The sequence below is a fragment of the Pollicipes pollicipes genome, unplaced genomic scaffold (genome assembly GCF_011947565.3).
Source record: "Pollicipes pollicipes isolate AB1234 unplaced genomic scaffold, Ppol_2.1 Scaffold_4219;HRSCAF=4965_pilon_pilon_pilon, whole genome shotgun sequence".
In the NCBI taxonomy this organism is placed as follows: Eukaryota; Metazoa; Arthropoda; class Thecostraca; order Pollicipedomorpha; family Pollicipedidae; genus Pollicipes; species Pollicipes pollicipes.
This window is the reverse complement of record NW_023596448.1, coordinates 20,411,998-20,431,300: the sequence shown is the minus strand read 5'-3', so window position 1 is coordinate 20,431,300 and position 19,303 is coordinate 20,411,998. Positions and strand designations below refer to the sequence as shown.

General features: G+C 55.6%; 1 protein-coding gene across 1 annotated transcript; it reads left to right on the top strand.

Moving 5' to 3' along the window:
• The first annotated feature begins 1,615 nt into the window (after positions 1-1,615).
• LOC119094976 (E3 SUMO-protein ligase Su(var)2-10) lies at positions 1,616-18,352 on the top strand. Its single transcript, XM_037217886.1, has 16 exons — positions 1,616-1,850; positions 4,021-4,187; positions 9,140-9,242; positions 9,927-10,083; positions 10,642-10,772; positions 11,681-11,782; positions 12,282-12,522; positions 13,534-13,664; positions 14,299-14,402; positions 14,844-14,955; positions 15,422-15,473; positions 16,047-16,241; positions 17,105-17,165; positions 17,533-17,627; positions 18,045-18,078; positions 18,268-18,352. The coding sequence occupies exons 1-16, from the start codon at positions 1,827-1,829 to the stop codon at positions 18,350-18,352; spliced, it is 1,794 nt and encodes a 597-aa protein (XP_037073781.1). The 5' UTR covers positions 1,616-1,826.
• The last annotated feature ends 951 nt before the right edge of the window (positions 18,353-19,303 follow it).

The window sequence follows — 19,303 nt, the reverse complement described above, 5'->3', positions numbered from 1 at the left end:
CTGTCGCTACCCGCGAGGAGTTATTCCTTAAAACATCTGTGACGCATTTAACCCGTCGTGACAAAATCATTCGAATGCACCTGTGGAAAATTCACAGTCGCCCCGACCTGCACGCAATATCTAAATTATGCAGAACTATAGGTAGATTGACAGAAAAACATGAATTTGATTACGGCGCGTCATATCTTACCTGCCTTAGTACTTTCCAATAGGACCCTGGAATGCGCCGTGACAATCCGCGACAATAAAATAGAGGGTCATAATCATAATAATAAATAATAAAGCGTCATATCCTTACGTACAGCCGAACCACTGCAGGCCAATGATGCGGTCAATGCGTCGATTCCGTCGTACGAAATTCAGGTAACAGATCACGCCACAGCTGCTGCGTCGGATTTCGGCATCGATCGTTCCAAAATGGCAGACTTTACTGTCAAGGCAACAGTATTATATTGCCAAATACTGCTCAGGACGATAGCGGTTACTGAGCATATTGCTATGTATTTAGTCGTTGAGTCGTATGTATTATGTACTTTAGTCGTTGGGAGAGTGAACAGGCAATTGACTGTGTCTGCGCCGAATCAAACGTTACTAGGTAATGCATGAACACATTAGCGGTAGTCCGTAAAGACCGCAGTGGGGTTCCCCAGTTCATTTGGTAAACTCGCCCCAAACTTTATTGGAAACCATTGCCAGTGTCGCTATCGACAAGCGATGTGTTCGTCCCATGTGCATATAGTATGTCATGACTAAAATGGCGGCAGGAATAGTCGCCGTTGATAGCGTGAACGTGTAGGGATCAGTGCGCCGGATCCCCCACTCTCCTGCTCGACGATCATCACCAGTCTTCATTTCATTGAGGTTATCGGCAGTCAGTAATTCAAGATAACAGCTTATAGCTGAAAAACTTGGTCACTAAGCGGACGCGCAATTAAACATAATATCTCGTAACCTTTCGATGCATTGCCTGATTCATCGAGGCAGTAGCATGTAAGCACGAAAATATTACACGGCATTTAATAGACCAGGAACAATGTCAGAGTACGCAATTAAAAAACACACGTTTTCATAAATTGTCCAAAAAAGGGAGAAATGGCATGTGCCGGTGAACTTAAAAAATCGTCGAACGGTCGGCGATTCCCCACCGGGCTTACATATGGTTGAAAGGGAGTCACAGCACGCGGGGCCGTCACTGCGCGCCAGGCTGATGGGGTCCCTCCTTATTGTGACTCTCCACGGTTGTGACTCCCCACGGCTGTCACTGTGTCTCCCCCATGCTGTTACTTTGTACTCTGATCCATGACTGACCGCGACCATGTTCGGGACGAACACCGGGCCGAACGTAACAAGCAAGAGCCGTACTCACACATTGGAAAAAGCAGCATGTGGCTAGCGGCTGATAGATACGCCGCGCGCTACACTTCCACTTACGGATTCTTTTACTGTCTGCACGAATATTTTGATGTTCGGACTGCCTCGCTGGGATTGCTTTCAGCGTTTAATTGCCCGCCGTGCACTGAAGTCTCAAAACCGGTGACGTCATGGTAACATAAAACGAAGATGAATAGAGTATCACTAGATGGTTTTACCTTTCTTGCGCACCTTGAAGCGCGTTGAGTCGGATATCTATACCGCAAGTTTTGTTGCGTACCTGATTACAGCCGGGTGTGATTTTTGGTTCAAGTGTTTATGGCGAGTTCTATGAATTGATGCCAAGTCCTATCTCCATGAGAGCTGTGTTAGAAATGTTCAGGCTATGGCCATTTAGTTTAGTTTAACCCAGGGAGGCGAGTTATTAGGTATTACTCAAAGTGACAAATTCCATCATGTCGGATGTGGAGGAACTCAAGGTTGGTGGTAAGCATGCATGGTAAACAATGGATCTCTTTCTCTCACATTGTGCCGATAACAGAGCATTAGAATTGTTTGTGGGCGACATGTTCATGAACTTCTGGAGTAATGATAAATCTGATTTAATGCTTCTCTAATGCCAGTGTTATAAAAGTAAAAATAATGAACTATAGCCTGCAGTGTTAATGCCTGTGGTATGGCATATGCCGTGAGGACAATAATGGGTAAGCCATGTTGGCCCATGTGCTGACTGAAAATGCTCCTGCAGCCTCCAGTTGATCTAGACTTTTATGGGCAAGATTGTGCCGCACATACTTGCAGTCACACCATCTTGCAGTTCAATCTGGTCCTGGCCATCCAGCCATTGAAATTTTGTCTCATTGGTTCATTCTCAGTTATATTTCTAGGCTGCTTCTAGCAGCTTGCTAGTATGCTTTTGAGTGTCCAAATTTAATATTGCATTGCCTAGAGGCTGCAAGTGATTTCATTGCTGCCACTCTGCCTGGTAGCTGGTCTTGTATAGTATCCTTGTATGTTGTGCTGTCAGACGTGTGCCTGGATCTGAAGGGTGGGTCCAGGATACCGTAGCTCAGGCTTTAAAAACACATGTAATGCATAACATGGCCTGTGTAGCAGTGACTTCTCAGGCAACAATTTTAGGGTGTATGCACAGTAAATCTGAGCCATTAGGAGTTTGGTATGTGGCTCAGCCAGTTTCATCACATAGACAGCCATTGTTTCAAGAAAGCATGGTGTTGGTCAGATAATTTCAGGGAAAGCAACTAGAAAAACCTCACATGATCATTTGAAAATTTGACAAAGTTGGCTTGCACTGAGTTTACCTCATGCGGCAAGAGGTTTAGAGCGGTGATGTGGGGGCATGAGGGGCTGTGGATGGATTTTTGAAGACTGGCTGATCGACTGGTGTTTAATGTGGTTGGGTTCCTGGGATTGTTCTGAGTACTTAGACATATATCTTGCTACTACAGTATTATATAATTGAAAGTTCTGCTTTTCAAGTTTCACAAAGAGTGTCTTTGATGGGGCATCAATCCTCACCCTAGATGTCTGTTTGCATTCAGCTGAATCTTTGACATGCAGCTGAATAGCAGTCAGAGGTAAACCAAAAGCTGCCTTGGGGTAGGCACCTTTATCATAATTATATATGTTAGCATCATTCCAGGATTGGAGCAAGCCCAAATTCCATACTCATATTTTGTCAGGTGACCCAAGTTACCCAAGTAAAACATGTTAATGTTTGGTACGTTTTTTGCACTACAGGGCACCTTGTTATTATAGTTCTATAAGCCATGGTTCTATTGAGAGATATGTTATGGCTACATTTCAAAGTCTGAAGACAGGGAGACCTGATGCCAGATGGAACCATTGTGGTGGCTCTGTTTGCAAGATGAGATGTGGACCTGGCCTGACCATGTGGACGTTCAGCTTACATGGGTACTTGTGAGAGGGAAAGTCTCACAGTATTAACTAGAATATGTAATGTTAGCAATTGGGATGTGTCACATACACAACATTCCATTATCTTGATACATAATAAGTCCAAAGACTTGCAACCTTTAGAGACTGGCAGCTACATTTCATATTTGACCATAATAATTGCTTTTTTGCTTTCTTGACCACATCACTTAGTTCAAGTTTGTGGAACAACTATTCAATTGTCATACTTCTGTGCTATTTAAATGATGTATGCATGTCTCTGTGCTAATCAAGGAACCCCAGGATTACTGATTGTGTGACCTCAATATCATCAAGATAATTGCTGCCAACATCATAGAATCAGACTACTATTGTCAAGAGTGTGCACAATTTGTCCCCAATTCAGGCACACTTGCAATTGCAAGATTGCTGCTGCTGTTGAAGCCCCAGGCAATAGAAGTGGTCTTGTCAGGAGTCAGCCATGTTGCACTTAAGGCAGCCTGAATCCAGGTGTTGTGGCTGAAACCAGCAGGTTGAGGGGAGGCAGCATATGCACTCAGTTAGGTCATAACTTGATGGTGTCATGCATGGCAGGGGATGATGGGTGTCCCAGCACATATCTGATATTGCATCATGCCAGTCCCTCTCTCGCTTCTCAACAGTGGACGGCCGGGATAGAGGTTGCGAGTACACCCCTGACATGACATCAGTCTCCGCGCCTCTGCCTGGCAGCGGATGGTGATGACATTTCGCGTGTCTGAGCTGGTGATGCTCCTCGGCTACGCCGGCCGCAACAAGACAGGACGCAAGCAGGAGCTGCAGGCGCGTGCGCTCGAGCTGGCCAAGTCGCGCGTCGTCTCCGTCGTCAACAAGATCCGCGAGCTGTACAAAACCATCCAGTGAGTGATGACGGCCTGTCCTTGTTGACTGGGGTGCATGTTCCGGCTGCCCCATTCAGCGGGCATCCTCAGTTGAAGTGCTGCATTTCCTGTGTTGATGTATGTCTATCATTGTGTGGTTAAGAGGCGTGGCATGACAGGCGATTGTCATCCAAGAGGACACATTGAGTTCATTGTACTGTGAGTTTCCTGCGTGACGTCACGCACGTGGAAACCCACTTCGGAATCCATGAATGTTCCAACGTCGCCGCATTCGCTGGCCAGCCAAGCCGGAGCTCGGCTTACTACTGTCCCCCTGCCTGCCATGTAAAAGTTCAAGTCGACCCCCGCCGTGGAAAAATGGCGTGTGGTAGTTCGCGTTTTCCGACATGCGAGAAAATGCGGTTATTCGCATGCGGGGACCAGTCGCGATCTCCTGTGCCGGTCACGGAGATACGGAGTCGTGCATTGGACTGGCATTAACCTCAGCTTTGTTTTAATTATTTCGACTGGCTCATGTGAATGAGAACAAACAAAGCAAGCTTGTCTTGTCAAAACTGCATTACTTGTGGAGGGATCAGTTTAGACCAATCAACGTCAGCACAGTTGACCTCGGGTGTTATTTTTTCTCCAGTGAAGGCTTTGATAAGTGAGTGTTGTAAGACTCCAAAGATGCGATCATGATACTTGTGTAGAGCTGGAAGTGAACTGTTATCCAGAATGGCATTCAGTTTGCTGCAAAGTTAGATTTGGTGTCTATAGCAGGATGAGTGCAGCCCCAATGCCTCCAATAAGCACGCCGTCTTCGTATGCCTCGGGCAATGTAGAGGCTGTACCTACCACAAGGTGTTCCAACTTTGTTTTGGCACGAGGGGAGAATACTGGTATATCGAGGAGCATTGTTCAGACGCAGCAGCTGCACAGCAACATAAGTTTTGTCGCTTTTGCGTTGGTTTGTTTAGTACATCTCACCATAATGCTAAGGCCCAATGTCCCGCCATTATTTCGTGATGCTCAGCTTGTTGGTCCCATATGATATAAACCGACCTTTTAACCCTGCTTGAAACCAAAACGTCCCATAATTATTTTAGGGTGACGAACAAATATCTAGCCAAAAAGCAGACAGTAGCTCAAATTTTTGATATATAAATGAATAATCTTTTTTCTGTCGGTCGAACCCATTAAACGCGTTAGCCTGGACAATCGGTGTACATCAACGGTAATTTCAAAAACTGAACGGCAAAAGCTGTTCGGTTCGGGTGTCGTTGGTGTCCGTCAGTGCCGGTCAGAATGTATGTGCTTTCTCAGACTAGCGCCGTGGCGTATGTTCACACCGGACGGCACGGAGGACCCGAAAGCACCGATGCATCCGCAGGCATCAGGTGCGCATGGGTTGCAACCATGACTCGTGGTCCTGCATGGAATCGGACTCCTTGATCAGACCATGTATCTACCACGACCACGTACATATCTGTTATAGACCTTGTATGGATCTAGGCCACGTATTCCACAGCGTTTCACGTGTTGAAAAAAGAAGTCGAATTAAATGTATTACTTCCGCAGTAATGAACAGGGAGCCAAATGAGATTTCTCTCACAGGGTCGGCTAATTCAAACAGAGATGCGGAGTTAACCAGGAGGATTTCGAGAAAACTGGTATCACTGATTAAATCGTACACATCTGATGTAACCATAATTGAGGGTGCAAAAATGTGGGATACTCCCTTAATAAACGCTTGGATGAGGGGAATTCAATTTGACCCCGCCCCCGAAGGTTTTTCAAAATATCTCCAACGTTTGTGCAGCCGCGCCTAACGTGTGGCTGTGGGCAGCTGACCAGCCGATCCTTTCGTTTGAGTAAATGCATACAAGCCGTGTGAGGTCGCTGACCTATGGCAGATCATAGGCAGCCCACGGCTGTCAGTGAAGGCATTCCGTGGGTAGCCGTTCAATATGCGGCGACGGTGTCGCGTCGGGGTAAGTCATACAGTCACCAATGCGACCAGTACGACCCTCACGGCCTGAGTGAAGGCATTCCGTGGGTAGTCGTTCAATATGCGGCGACGGCGTCGCGTCGGGGTAAGTCATACAGTCACCAGTGCGACCAGTACGACCCTCACGGCATGCACGCTCGCGGCCTTGGGAAACCGCAAATCCCCGGTACTGAGTTCGATTCCCCGCTGCGCCCGCCCTTCGCGCCAGGGTGAGATGCATTCGACGCCGCATAGCCTCAGCAGCTGGGTGCGTCGTAAAACACCAATGACTAGTTTATTAGGCATCACGCTGTCGGGCGCCGGCCCACGTCACGCCCCCGACACTAATCGCCACTCCTCGTCAGTATGCTATGTCGTAGGGGGTCTATCGCGCATGCGTAAAATGGCGTTCCTTGCGGCCGGCAGGCTTCATTTTCCCATTGCTCGCAGCTTCCAAACAGTCAACGCCGGTATCACGTTAGTGCTCCCAACAAACTTGTTTGACACAGAACACAGAGACAAAATCGTGTCGAGTGGCACTCACATATGTTGATTTTTGCGCAGTTTTTTCAGAATGCGAGGGGTGATGTGTAGTAGTACGTGCGATATATAGAACTGGACTATTTTGCATGGCGTCCTGTCCGTGGGTCCAGTCGTGTCATGTACGCTCGTGGCCTTGGAAACCGCGAACCCCGATAAAATACATTCATGGTAAAGTGCCTTATTTTTTAGTTTGTTTTTCGCCGGTCAAAAGTCTGCACCGCAATCCTCGCAGTCCCGCACTGACTCATAGCGTGAAGCCGTAGTCCCCATGCTGATAAAGAAGGGGCCCCAGCCACGCCCGGCCGATGCTAAGTGACGGCACCGGCCGGTAGATGTCAGCGCCGGCGGGCAGTGGCGCGCAGTTTTGGACGCGCCGTCTGACCGCGCGCGCCCCGGAGCCGGCGCGCCGATTACTCGACTCGTCACGGTGACCCGCCTGCTGACCCGCGGTGCGGTGCGGTGCGGCCGGCCTCTCGCTGCCGGGAGCAGGCCGGCGGGCCCGGGCATGTGGCAGCGGCGTTATGAGCGCGTCCTACCCATCCCCTCCCGTGGTGACGGGGGCCGACTGTGTTATGGCGTCGTCGGGTCGAGATTGGTTCCGCTCAGGTGAGGCTGCCGTGGCGGCGCAGCTTTACTGGCACTGCGGTCATCCGTTTGCTGTCGGCGACAGTACCCACATGTAGCCGCTTTTGGGGAGCGGCATGATTGTGTTTGGTTGTGGCTGGGTGTCGTAGGGTGGCGATTTTGCTGCTGCGATTTTTGTAATCGGGCCGGCCAAAAGTCAACCTCGTGTTTTCGCCACACGCGGTGATTTGGTAGGTGTTGACACTGCACTAGGAGGGGCGCTACGCTGACGCATGGCCTCGCCCGCATCCCCCATTACCAAACGCCGTCCTTGGGTTGCGACCTATGACGTCAGAGGAAGCGCGTCATAACAGCTCCAACGGCTGAGAGGATGGTCGCTTTTGTATGACGTAGGTACTTGAGACGTCATAGGCAGCAACTCAGAACCCCGTTCTGCATGAGCGAATGTAAGTTCATTTCGTACTTTGGGGTAACCCCATTCCTTACCTATGACGTCATGACCCAAGCCCATTCCCTAATTTACCTAACCCTGAAATATCCTTGAAATAGTCTCCACGAAGAAGTCTGCTCTAGACAACAGTTCTTTATTGGGTAAAAACCCTCTAGTTTCTGAGCTTCGCGGGCGTGAAGCTCAGAAACTGGAGGGGGTCTTAAGAGGGCCAGGACTGTGAATTGCACCGAATGATCTCTACGTTGACTCTTCCAGTCCAAAAATCCATACAAATGTGGAACATTCCCTCTGAAACTATGCAGGCCAGTCATGACTTATTGATCCGAATATGAAAACAAGTCATCATGTGCTGAACACATCTTCAATCCTATATTCACAGTTTATATTTGATGTGCAAAAAACGTATCCGTCCCCGACGACATTACCATTTGGTGGCCCGAAAATAGTTTCGCAAAATAACATCAGACGTGACACGAAGATAATGTAGGACGATGGCGGGCCGTAGCTATCGTTACCGTCGTCTGTGTTGGGCCGTGGCTACCATTACCGTCGTCTGTGTTGGACCGTGGCGACCGTTACCGTCGTCTGTGTTGGGCCGTGGCTACCATTACCGTCGTCTGTGTTGGGCCGTGGCGACCGTTACCGTCGTCTGTGATGGGCCGTGGCTACTATTACCGTCGTCTGTGGTTGGCCGTGGCGACCGTTACCGTCGTCTGTGGTGGGCCGTGGCGACCGTTACTGTCGTCTGTGGTTGGCCGTGGCGACCGTTACCGTCGTCTGTGGTGGGCCGTGGCGACCGTTACCGTCGTCTGTGGTGGGCCGTGGCGACCGTTACTGTCGTCTGTGGTGGGCCGTGGCGACCGTTACCGTCGTCTGTGTTGGGCCGTGGCGGACCGTTACCCGTCGTCTGTGGTGGGCCGTGGCTACTGTTACCGTCGTCTGTGTTGGGCCGTGGCGACCGTTACTGTCGTCTGTGGTGGGCCGTGGCGAGCGTTACCGTCGTCTGTGTTGGGCCGTGGCGGACCGTTACCGTTGTCTGTGATGGGCCGTGGCTACTATTACCGTCGTCTGTGGTTGGCCGTGGCTACCGTTACCGTCGTCTGTGTTGGGCCGTGGCGACCGTTACCGTCGTCTGTGATGGGCCGTGGCTACTATTATTGTCGTCTGTGGTTGGCCGTGGCTACCGTTACCGCCGTCTGTGGTGGGCCGTGGCGAGCGTTACCGTCGTCTGTGTTGGGCCGTGGCGACCGTTACCGTCGTCTGTGATGGGCCGTGGCTACTATTATTGTCGTCTGTGGTTGGCCGTGGCTACCGTTACCGTCGTCTGTGATGGGCCGTGGCTACTGTTACCGTCGTCTGTGTTGGGCCGTGGCGACCGTTACCGTCGTTTGTGCGTCTGAGCGGCCACGTGTCCGCCGGCAGGTCGCAGGCGGGCCTGGTGCAGCCCAACATGAACCCGGCTGGCGGCGGCGGCGCCGCTGAGCGCGCCCCATACACCAGCGGCTACACACAGGCCATGCTCCAGGTGAGGCTGCTCGCCGCGGCGTCAGGGCATACAGTCTCCGGGTGACGCCGGGCGTCAGGGCATACAGTCTCCTGGTGAGGCCGGGCGTCAGGGCATACAGTCTCCGGGTGACTCCGGGTGTCAGGGCATACGCTCTCTGGGTGACACCATCAGGGCGCACTTTCAGAGCGTCCGAGTCTGGTTGTCCAGCCCTGACGCGTGTGTGCCGTCTGTTCTGTAGCTATGCTGCGTTTGTCTCGACTGATGCCCAGCTGTGTCCCCACCGTATTGTCCTCCCGACTAGCGGCGCCGGTCAGCGGAACGCCACCGATGAAGCTTGTGTTTATTCTCTGGCCGATGAAGCCTCTCTTCATTGACCATGGGACCAATACTGCGTGGGGTCATAGGTCAGAGGTCATGTCAGACTCTTCTGAACATTTTGGCCGGCGTTCAAAACTTCTGTACGGCAGCTCGGTACGCACCACAGCGCTAAAAACGGCGCTGAATGTGGCTGTGCCATAAAGCTTCAGAAGAAATACTTGGGGGGAGGGGGGGGGGGCGGCAAACGCGCCTGTCTGCGGTGTTCGTGCCGAGTCGCTGGCTATTTCGTGCGTGTGTCGCGGTCGGCATCGCCGCCAGCCGCGGTGCTGCAGCCGGGGACCGCGGAGCGGACCGCGCGTTGACGGGCGCGCTGACCGCCGCCAGGGCCGCAGCTCCTTCACGCCCATGTACATGTCCGAGTACCCCAGCAAGCCGGCGGCGACGCCAGCCGGCTCCAAGGTGCCGACGCACCCGGACGTGGTGCTGAAGACGCTGCCCTTCTTCGACGTCATGAGCCAGCTGATGAAGCCCACCAGTCTCGGTAGGTGGGGGTGGGTGGCGGACGTCTGGCCCGGTAGCGACTACAGAACAGGGTTGGATATGTATCAATAAGCCGGTCAAAGCGACGATGGTGGCTGACCAGACTGGCATGCTTTCGTGAGCCAGCGGAGATGCCAAGAGATGTGCCACAGAAACGCATAGGAGTGTTGATGGCATGCACAAATCCAGTTCATGGTAGAAAACCGGACCACCCGCAGCAGTAGCTGCTGCTCCGACCCCGCAACACGGTCTGTTCCTGTGCGCCATCATCTGACCACTGTCGGCGCTAGCCCCTGTCTGGGGTCGAGCTGTGCCCCGGGGAAGACTGCCGGCCTGCCGCCGCCGCCACCGCCCCGATCCTCTCGGCCGGCTGCGGACCGACAGCGGCGATGCCGTCCCCTGTGTATGGCTGGGCCGACCGGAGACCGCCTCTGCAGGCCGGCCCGGCTCGCCCGTCTGCCGTGCGCGCGGGCCGTGTGAACTCGCCCGGCTCACATGCGAGGTGTGAGCTGCGCCGCGTGAGTCGCCTGACCTCGACGGGCGATCCGTGCGCCGCCAGCCGCGTCGCCTGTGCCCGGCAAAGGCTACAACGACGGCACGTTCGGGTTCCACCTGACGCCGCAGCAGGCCGACGAGATTGCGTCCAACCACGACGGCCGCATCGGCACCAAGCTCGAGTACCCCGTCCAGGTAATGGAGCTGACATCGAAGCCAGACCGGAGTACCCCGTCCAGGTAACGGAGTTGACAACGACACCAGACCGGAGTACCCCGTCCAGGTAACGGAGTTGACAACGACACCAGACCAGAGTACCCCGTCCAGGTAACGGAGTTGACAACGACACCAGACCAGAGTACCCCTTCCAGGTAATGGAGCTGACAACGACACCAGACCAGAGTGCCCCGTCCAGGTAATTGAGCTGACATCGACACCAGACCAGTGTGCCCCGTCCAGGTAATGGAGCTGACATCGACACCAGACCAGAGTACCCCGTCCAGGTAATTGAGCTGACATCGACACCAGACCAGTGTGCCCCGTCCAGGTAATGCAGCAGACAGCGACACTAGACCGGAGTACCCCGTCCAGGTAACGGAGCTGACATCGACACCAGACCGGAGTACTCCGTCCAGGTAACGGAGCTGACATCGACACCAGACCAGAGTACCCCTTCCAAGTAACGGAGCTGACATCGACACCAGACCAGAGTACCCCGTTCATGTAGTGCAGCTGACATCGACACCACTCGATCCCCGCCCGCCTCGGTAGCGGCGCGTGCGTTGCATAGAGCGGCCGCCGCACCGCCGCCTGGACCATTGTTCGCGCCAGCTTGACCAGGCGGGATGCCGTCGCCAGGCCGAGGTGAACTGCGACTACCGACTATATAACAGCATGTAGAGCTAGTTGAACTGTGTCATGACAGCGATAACATGTTGGAACGGGAAATCCGTGTTTAAGACGACGCTGTTGACCAAAGTGTCTCGCGTTATCAGTTGACATTGGGTATCGGATCCGAGAATGACGCTTGCCAGCGTGTTAATGCTTGCGTATGAGCTCTGCGGAGACGCGGCTTCTGACGGCTGGCGGTGGCCGTGTCCCAGATCCAGATGCGGCTGTGCATGCTGGAGACGTCGTGTCCGCAGGAGGACCACTTCCCGCCCAACATCTCTGTCCGCGTCAACAACAAGACCTGCCAGCTGCCGGTGAGGCGCTCGCCCCAGACGAGAGGCCGACTTGGCCGTCTGCTCACACTGACAGGGTTGCTCCAGAGCTCAGGCCGCTGAGCGAAACGTGGCCATGCCACTGATACCATTATCACCGTTTTTATCACCTTATCACTGTTCGGACAGGGCGTGTTTAATATCACGTGCGAGGATATTCGGATGTCTTGGATGTCCATTGCGACTGATGTGGCGATGCACGCTCGCTGGGCGGGATCGAGGCAGCTGCAGCCCATTAGGTCGCCAAGCCCGCGTCGCGTTGACGTCCGCTGTCAGACGCCAGCCGTCCCGGCTCTCCGTTCCGTCGAGCCGGGCGTCCCACAAGCGGCGCTGAGTGAAGCCGTGGTCGTCCCGCATCTGGGGCAGACTTGTGCGTGGTTGCGGCGGCGTGAGTGGGCTGGCGGCGGGCTGAAGTTACCTGTCGGCCGTCTGAGTGCCGCGTCGGTCAGTCCGGTGACCCTCTCGCCCGGTCTGTGCCCAGAACCCGGTGATGAGCACCAAGCCGGGGGTGGAGCCGCGCCGGCCGCCCAAGCCGGTCAACATCACGCCGCTGTGCCGCATCTCGCCGGTGCAGCCCAACACGGTGCAGATCTCGTGGGGCGTCGAGCTGGGCCGCGCCTACTGCGTCACCATCTGCCTGGTGCGCCGGCTCAGCTCGCACGACCTGCTCACGAGACTGCGCACGCGCGGCGCCAAGAACGCCGACTTTACGCGCGGACTCAGTGAGTTTCGGGCGGTGAGGGCCTTAGGTCCAGACTCAGTGAGTGTCGGGCGGGGAGGGCCTTCGGTTCAGACTCAGTGAGTGTCGGGCGTGGAGGGCCTTAGGCCCAGATCCATTGAGTATCGGGCAGGGAGGACCTGAGTTCCAGATCCATCGAGTATCGGGCAGGGAGGACCTGAGTTCCAGATCCATTGAGTATCGGGCAGGGAGGACTTGAGGTCCAGATCCATTGAGTATCGGGCAGGGAGGACCTGAGTTCCAGATCCATTGAGTATCGGGCAGGGAGGACCTGAGGTCCAGACCCATTGAGTGTCGGGCAGGGAGGACCTGAGGTCCAGACCCAGTGAGTGTCGGGCTGGGAGGATCTGAGTTCCAGACCGTGTCGGGCGGGTAGGACCTACGGTCTGGATCAGGTGGGATAACTAATGACGGTGTACAGAAGTTGCGGGAACGCGCCGTTCAGAACAGGATCCGCATGCACGAAGGGGCTCAGGAGGGGTCCGGTTGAGACGATGAATGGCCTAGTACGCAGCGCGTGGGAAATTCTGAACGGCTGATCGCGGGGACGTCAGGGAATGGCGCCCGGTACGTCACCTGCTTTGAGCGCCGAGTCTACCTGCGTGTGAGATATAGTAAAACCAGTGCGCCTTGCGTTCCTGTGGCGCAATTGATGTATGTGTGTATGCTGTGGCGCTGCTTCAATAACAGCGATTATCGCCTCCGTCTCTTAGCATTTCGAGACGAATCCAATCGGCTGATAAGTTTGTCTTTGTTAGGTGGCAGCCGCCGCATTTTCAAAGACGTTCAACAGTCCACGTCGCTTAGCGTGTTCGGGCATATTCGGTTATTCGGGTCCTTGTACTCGGTGGCCAGTTTTGCTGGCGCTCAGACCGCAGTGCGGTCAGTGTCCTTCGCTGCCGCGGCGGCACCAGCCGTGGGGCGATGCTTTGAGTGCCCGCGGGCGGGGCCCACCATGCCGCGTGCGTCGACCTGTACCGCTTGATGCCTGCAGTCAAGGAGAAGCTGTGCGAGGGCTTCGAGGACGAGATCGCCACCACTTCGCTGAAGTGCAGCCTGCAGTGTCCGCTGGGCAAGTGTCGGATGCAGCTGCCGTGTCGGGCCACCACCTGCCAACACCTGCAGGTGGGTGCAGTCGAGGATGTGGCGATAAGTAGGAGGTGGCGGGTTTGCAGCAGGTGGTGACGTACCCGTGAACAAGGTAGGTCGCGGAAGACCTACACGTTCACGTAGCAGACGTCAGGAATCAGCTAAATTCGAAGCGATTTCAGGATCCAGGTCTTTCCACCAGCATACAATGCTTGGCTGACGCATGCGCGCACGCAGTGTTGTGAGATAAGCCAGTGCATCAAGGGTCGTGCCTTTCTATTGCGTCGGCGCCTGAGACTCTCCCGCCACCGGGTGCTACCGTGGCTCCGCCCTCCCAGTCAGCGTCCGGCCGGCTGTCGGCCCGGCCCGACCCGGACCCGTGTGATCCAGACCCGGTCCCGAATCATCCCGACTGGAATCCTGACCCCCGACCGGGATCATCCCGACCCGGACCCTGACCTTGACCGAGATCATCCCGACTCCAACCCTGACCCCGACCGGGATCATCCGGATCCGAATCATTCTGATCCGGACCCGGATCATCCCCACCCGGACCCTGACCCCGACCATTATCATCCCGACCCGAACCCTGACCCCGACCGGGATCATCCGGACCCGAATCATTCTGACCCGGACCCGGATCATCTCACCGAGCGCCCTCTGTCTTCAGTGCTTCGACGCGTCGCTGTACATCCAGATGAACGAGCGGAAGCCCACCTGGGTGTGTCCCGTGTGTGACAAGCCGGCACTGTACTCCAGCCTCGTCATTGACGGGTGAGTCCCCGAGGGTAGATGGCGACTACTAGGGCTGTGGTGAAGCAGAACAGACTCGTCACTGACGGGTGAGTCCCCGAGGGTAGATGGCGACTACTAGGGCTGTGGTGAAGCAGAACAGACTCGTCATTGACGGGTGAGTCCCCGAGGGTGGATGGCGACTACTAGGGCTGTGGTGAAGCAGAACAGACTCCTGCTGTCTTACTATGATAGTGTGTGTTTCATGGGTTGTATGGGCCAGTCTTCACCGTCTTGGAGACCAAATGTCAGCCACTTGGGTCGGGTTCCGGAATGACTAACTGGTACCACCTTAAAAAGAAGTTGCAGGTACTTATTGAGTTATTCATGAAGGATTTGAGACGCAAGATGTATGCCGTTGCTGTAGTGCACTGGTCTGAATCGCTCGGTGTGACCGGCCGCCGGTGTGCACCGCCGCCGCAGGTACTTCGCCGAGGTGCTGAAGAAGACGAGCGGCTCGTGTATGGACGTGACGCTGCACCAGGACGGCTCGTGGCGCGAGCTCACCAAAGAGGTCAAGGAGAAAAAGCCCAAGGTGAGCCGGCTGCGCGGCGGGGCCGGACGGCCGCGGCTGACGGGGAGGTCAGCCGCGGCTGACGCGGAGATCGACCTCGGCTGACAAGCAGGACAGCAGTGGCTGACGAATAGGACAGCAGTGGCTGACAAGCAGGACAGCAGTGGCTGACGAGTAGGACAGCGGTGGCTGACGCGGAGGTCGACCTCGGCTGACGAGTAAGACAGCAGTGGCTGACGAGTAGGACTGTCGTGGCTAACGCAGAGATCGGCCTGACCAGACTGGCGTCCGGGACTGTCGTGGGCCGTGCACACCGTGCGCGTGTTTCTCGGGCTGGCGTGAGCGACGGCCGCGTGACGTCCGTGTCGTCGCCGTAGCCGGGCACGGCCGGCCGCCGCCGCCGGCGCCGGTGGGGACGGCTGGGGTCAGCCTGTCGCGTGTCTCCCCGGTCTGTGTGGGGCGTGCTGACCGGGGCCTCTCGTTTCAGGAGGAGGAGACGGCGGTCAAGGTGCAGACGCTGGAGGATGACTCCGGATCCGGTGAGCACCCCCCCCCCCCCCCCCCCCCCGCCTTGTCATGCCTCGGTGCCTTCCCTGCTCCCAGTGGACGGGTCATGCCCCTGGACTCCAGAAGTATTGACCCTTGGTCTTCAAGACTGTCACCTGTGGACTTAGAGACTTTTTCTTCTGGACTCCAGGACTGCTGGCCGGGCAGATGGTCCTCATCGTGATTCTGTTGGGGCGAGGCCGACCTGTGCTGTGGGCGTGCGGGGACGGCGGGATGGACAGTTTGACTTGTGTTGTGAACCGTCTTGACGCGTGATGCTGAGTGTTCCCGCGCTTGTATAGCACCGATGTGTTACTGCTGGACTTGTCAGGTCGTCGCGACCACTTCATGCCGAAGCTGTATCAGTCGTTCCCATGTATACTCTGGGAAGGTAGTCCGGCATGCGGAAACGAACGAAGTCGTTCCGATTTTTTTTACTGCGTTTCGGGAAGTAGTTGGTTGTGTGAAAGGCACGTGGAAGCCTGCAGCGGTTGATCCGGTGATGCGCCCTTACCGACCGGCCATGGGTGAGATGCGCCGACTGATGAAGGTCTGTCCTCCGTCAGACGAGGTGAAGGTGACGGAGGAGAAGGAGGGCTCCCCGGAGAAGAAGAAGAAGGAGCCGATGTGCGTCGACCTGACGCTGTCGGACAGCGACGACGAGGCGCCGCCGCCGCCCAAGAAGCGACTGGTGGCCGCCGCCGCAGCCGAAGGCAAATGGCAGTCGACGCCCGTTGGCGACACAAAGATCAAGCTGTCCTGTGGGTGTTCGCGCGCGTCGAGGGCTTCGCCTAGCATGCGTCCGTCGAAGGCTGACCCGGAGCAGTATGCTCTGAGTGGCCGGGGCTCGCCGCCCCACTAACCCGGCACGATCACGTGACGTCCACTGTCGCGGCTTCAGGTCCCCTGAGCTGGGCATCTGCGCCCACCGTCGAGCATGAGGTGGCTTTGGTCTCTCCCTGCTTCTGCTCTGACGCTTAAATGTCGCATTCCTACTGACCACTTCTTGGCGAATGTCGCTTCACTGATGTCGTTACGGCATCTGGTTTTCTCTGAGAATATGGCTGCACAATCTGCGACACCGAAAAGTTATACCGTTGCACTGCTATGCCGACTTACCTCTAACGTTGAATCATCGAATGTGCACTTACTCAATTGCCAAGATAAATTCGCATGCCGAGATAAATTTGCATGCCAAGATAAATTTTGCCACGCCAAGATAAACCGTGAACTGCATGCTGCCTTCTTTAACTGATATGTCCAGATTTAATATGATATGTTCAGTGCTTTTAAGTCTAACAGTGTTCCCATATTCACGTTGTCTGTTGTATGCAATAACAGTGCGTGACCATCTAGAGTATAGCTGGTCCAAAAATGGTAACTTCAGCAAGGCACTCAGTGTCATTCGATGTTCACCATACGCAGTTATGTTCCTTATCTGAACGTTAATTTTGCAATCCTCTGGTTTTCCTGCGGTTAGCTGACTGCTTGTGCGCGAAACTTGCAAAACTGGAAGACCATAAAAGTATTCATATGAAGGGCAATGTTGCTGATGTTATTGCTCGTGCGTTGTACATCGCGTTTGGGATAGTTTGTCCTGATGTCTGTTTGTGCCTTGTTGCAGTCTCCGGGAGCAAGCCGACCTCGTCGCCGGAAGTGTCGACATCTGTCGGCGCGTCCAGCAGGTAAGGGTTTGTCGGAAGTCCGCCGGAGGCACCAGCCGTTGCCGCGCCATAGTGCCCTGTCCGTGGAGGCGCCAGTCACCGGGCCGTGCGGCCACCCGGACCATCCTGGCCGCCGTTGTTTGTGGTCAAGGTTTGGTCGTTGTCGCGCTGTCTCTTGGCGCTGTATTCCGTAAAACAACAAATTGGTGTGCTTATTTTCCCGTAATCATAAATAGCTGTGCCGGCTTCTCGAGAAGGCCTGACGTCTTCCGTGCGCTCTGTGCTATGCTGGTGTTGGGTTTGGCTGTCGTCCAGCTCCCTTAGCGGAGCTGTTCGCGTGGCGCTGCTCTGACGCGACCTGACCTGACCCGACCCGACCTGACCGCAGCCTGGCGGCGCTGCGCAGCATGTCCATGTCGCCGGGGGCGCCGCCGCCCTTCTACCAGGCCCGGTCACCGACCTCCACCGGTCTTCCCTTCATGGGTACGTGTTAGCCGGCAACAGCCCGGAGCATTGAAAGAAGCGACTGTCGTGCCTGCTGGTAGATGCCAGGTGTGCTTCGCGGGTCTCAGGGGTGTACGTGCAGGTGGCAGTAACCACCAGGAAGGCAGGTGTGGCTGTGCCCGTCTTGATTGCCAGGGTCACTGGTGTGATGTGTGCCCCCTGCGAGGCCGGGATGCTCTGGACATATAGCCCAGACCTGTGAAGCCACCCCCTCCAGTGGACCGATAGATCATGCTCATGTATGATACTCCCCGGCGTGTATCCCTGAACGTGATCCTGACCAGCATCCCTGAACGCTCATCCCCTGTTCAGCATCCCCCGGCCGTGTTGCGTTTGAGCCGTCGCTTCAGACGGACCCCGCGCGACTGCGACTGACCCGCCTGCTGCCGCCGGCAGACGCCTGGACGCCGTTCATCCCGCCGCCGCTGCCGCACATGAGCAGCGGCTGGCCGACCGGCAGCAGCGCTCCGGCCGCCACGCCGGCCGCGCCGCCGGCGGCGCCCGCCTCCCCCGACATCATCTCGCTGGACTGACGGCTGGCGCTGGCGCGGGCCCTGTGGTTTTAGCGGCCCGCCGCGGCCGCCGAGTGGCGCACGACCGCCTGTGCGCGCGCGCGCAGGCGTGAGCGCGTCGGCGGTGTGCTCGGACGTGAGTGCGTGCGCACGCTGTGGACCGTCTCAGGCGCGGCCGTGACCAGGGCCTGATGGACTGGCAGTGTCGGGCGCGGTGCGCGCGCGGGTGCTCTTCCGATGCGACGCCGCCTCTGAGAAGTCCCGCGCCGGGACCGTCGCCTGATTTCCAATCATCCTCACAGTCTGGGCCGCGGCCTCGCAGAACGTCGAATTGAACTCATCAGCTCTTTTGTTTTGTATATGTTTTAGAGTGTTATAGTGCCGGCGGTAGGACCGGTTGACGGGCAGGTTGGCCTGTTATCTGATGACAAAGCTCCGACGTACTCGGTGGGTAACCGGGCGCTCTCTGCCGCTGAGGCTCTTGATCATTGGCATCATCTGTTGTAAATATACGTATTTTACTGAATCCTTCGGCCAACCAGGCCCGTCTTTCCTTCAGTGTCCGTATAGAGCGCTTATTCCAGTGGCGTCATCAATTGCTACCCAATCTACGATTCCTGGGCGCCCCGTAGCGTAGCTCTCAAACCAACCTCACGGGAAACGGTGACGTCATGAGAACACGTGACCGCAGACATCACGAGATAGCCGTGCCTGGTAGTGTCTTGCGGCCAACCTTCTGTCATCAGCGCTAGCGCTGAAGATGTCTAAAAAGGATCGACAATGCCTCTCGTTTGCACGCCCGCCAATCCCCTTACATGCCCGTCAATGGATTGGGGGTGTTGTGGAGAAGGAGCCATCGCTGTCCGGCCCGGTGTGGCCTCGGATGCCATGCGGACAGCTGGGTCACTGGTTACCGTTTTCAGAGTCCGTGTACTCAGACGGATCGTTGGCGTTTTAATGGGTTAATGCGTTGATCGTTTGGTCAACGGGCCTTTGAACGATCAAGCAGCCTCCCGACGGTTCGAAGCAACTAGCCAGGCGGTAAGACGGTCTTATCGCCCATTATCACGATATCCAGCTATTTGCTGTGTTTTATTTATTTCTGCTACGTGCTGACGTTTTTAAATATTTCGTAATATGAAA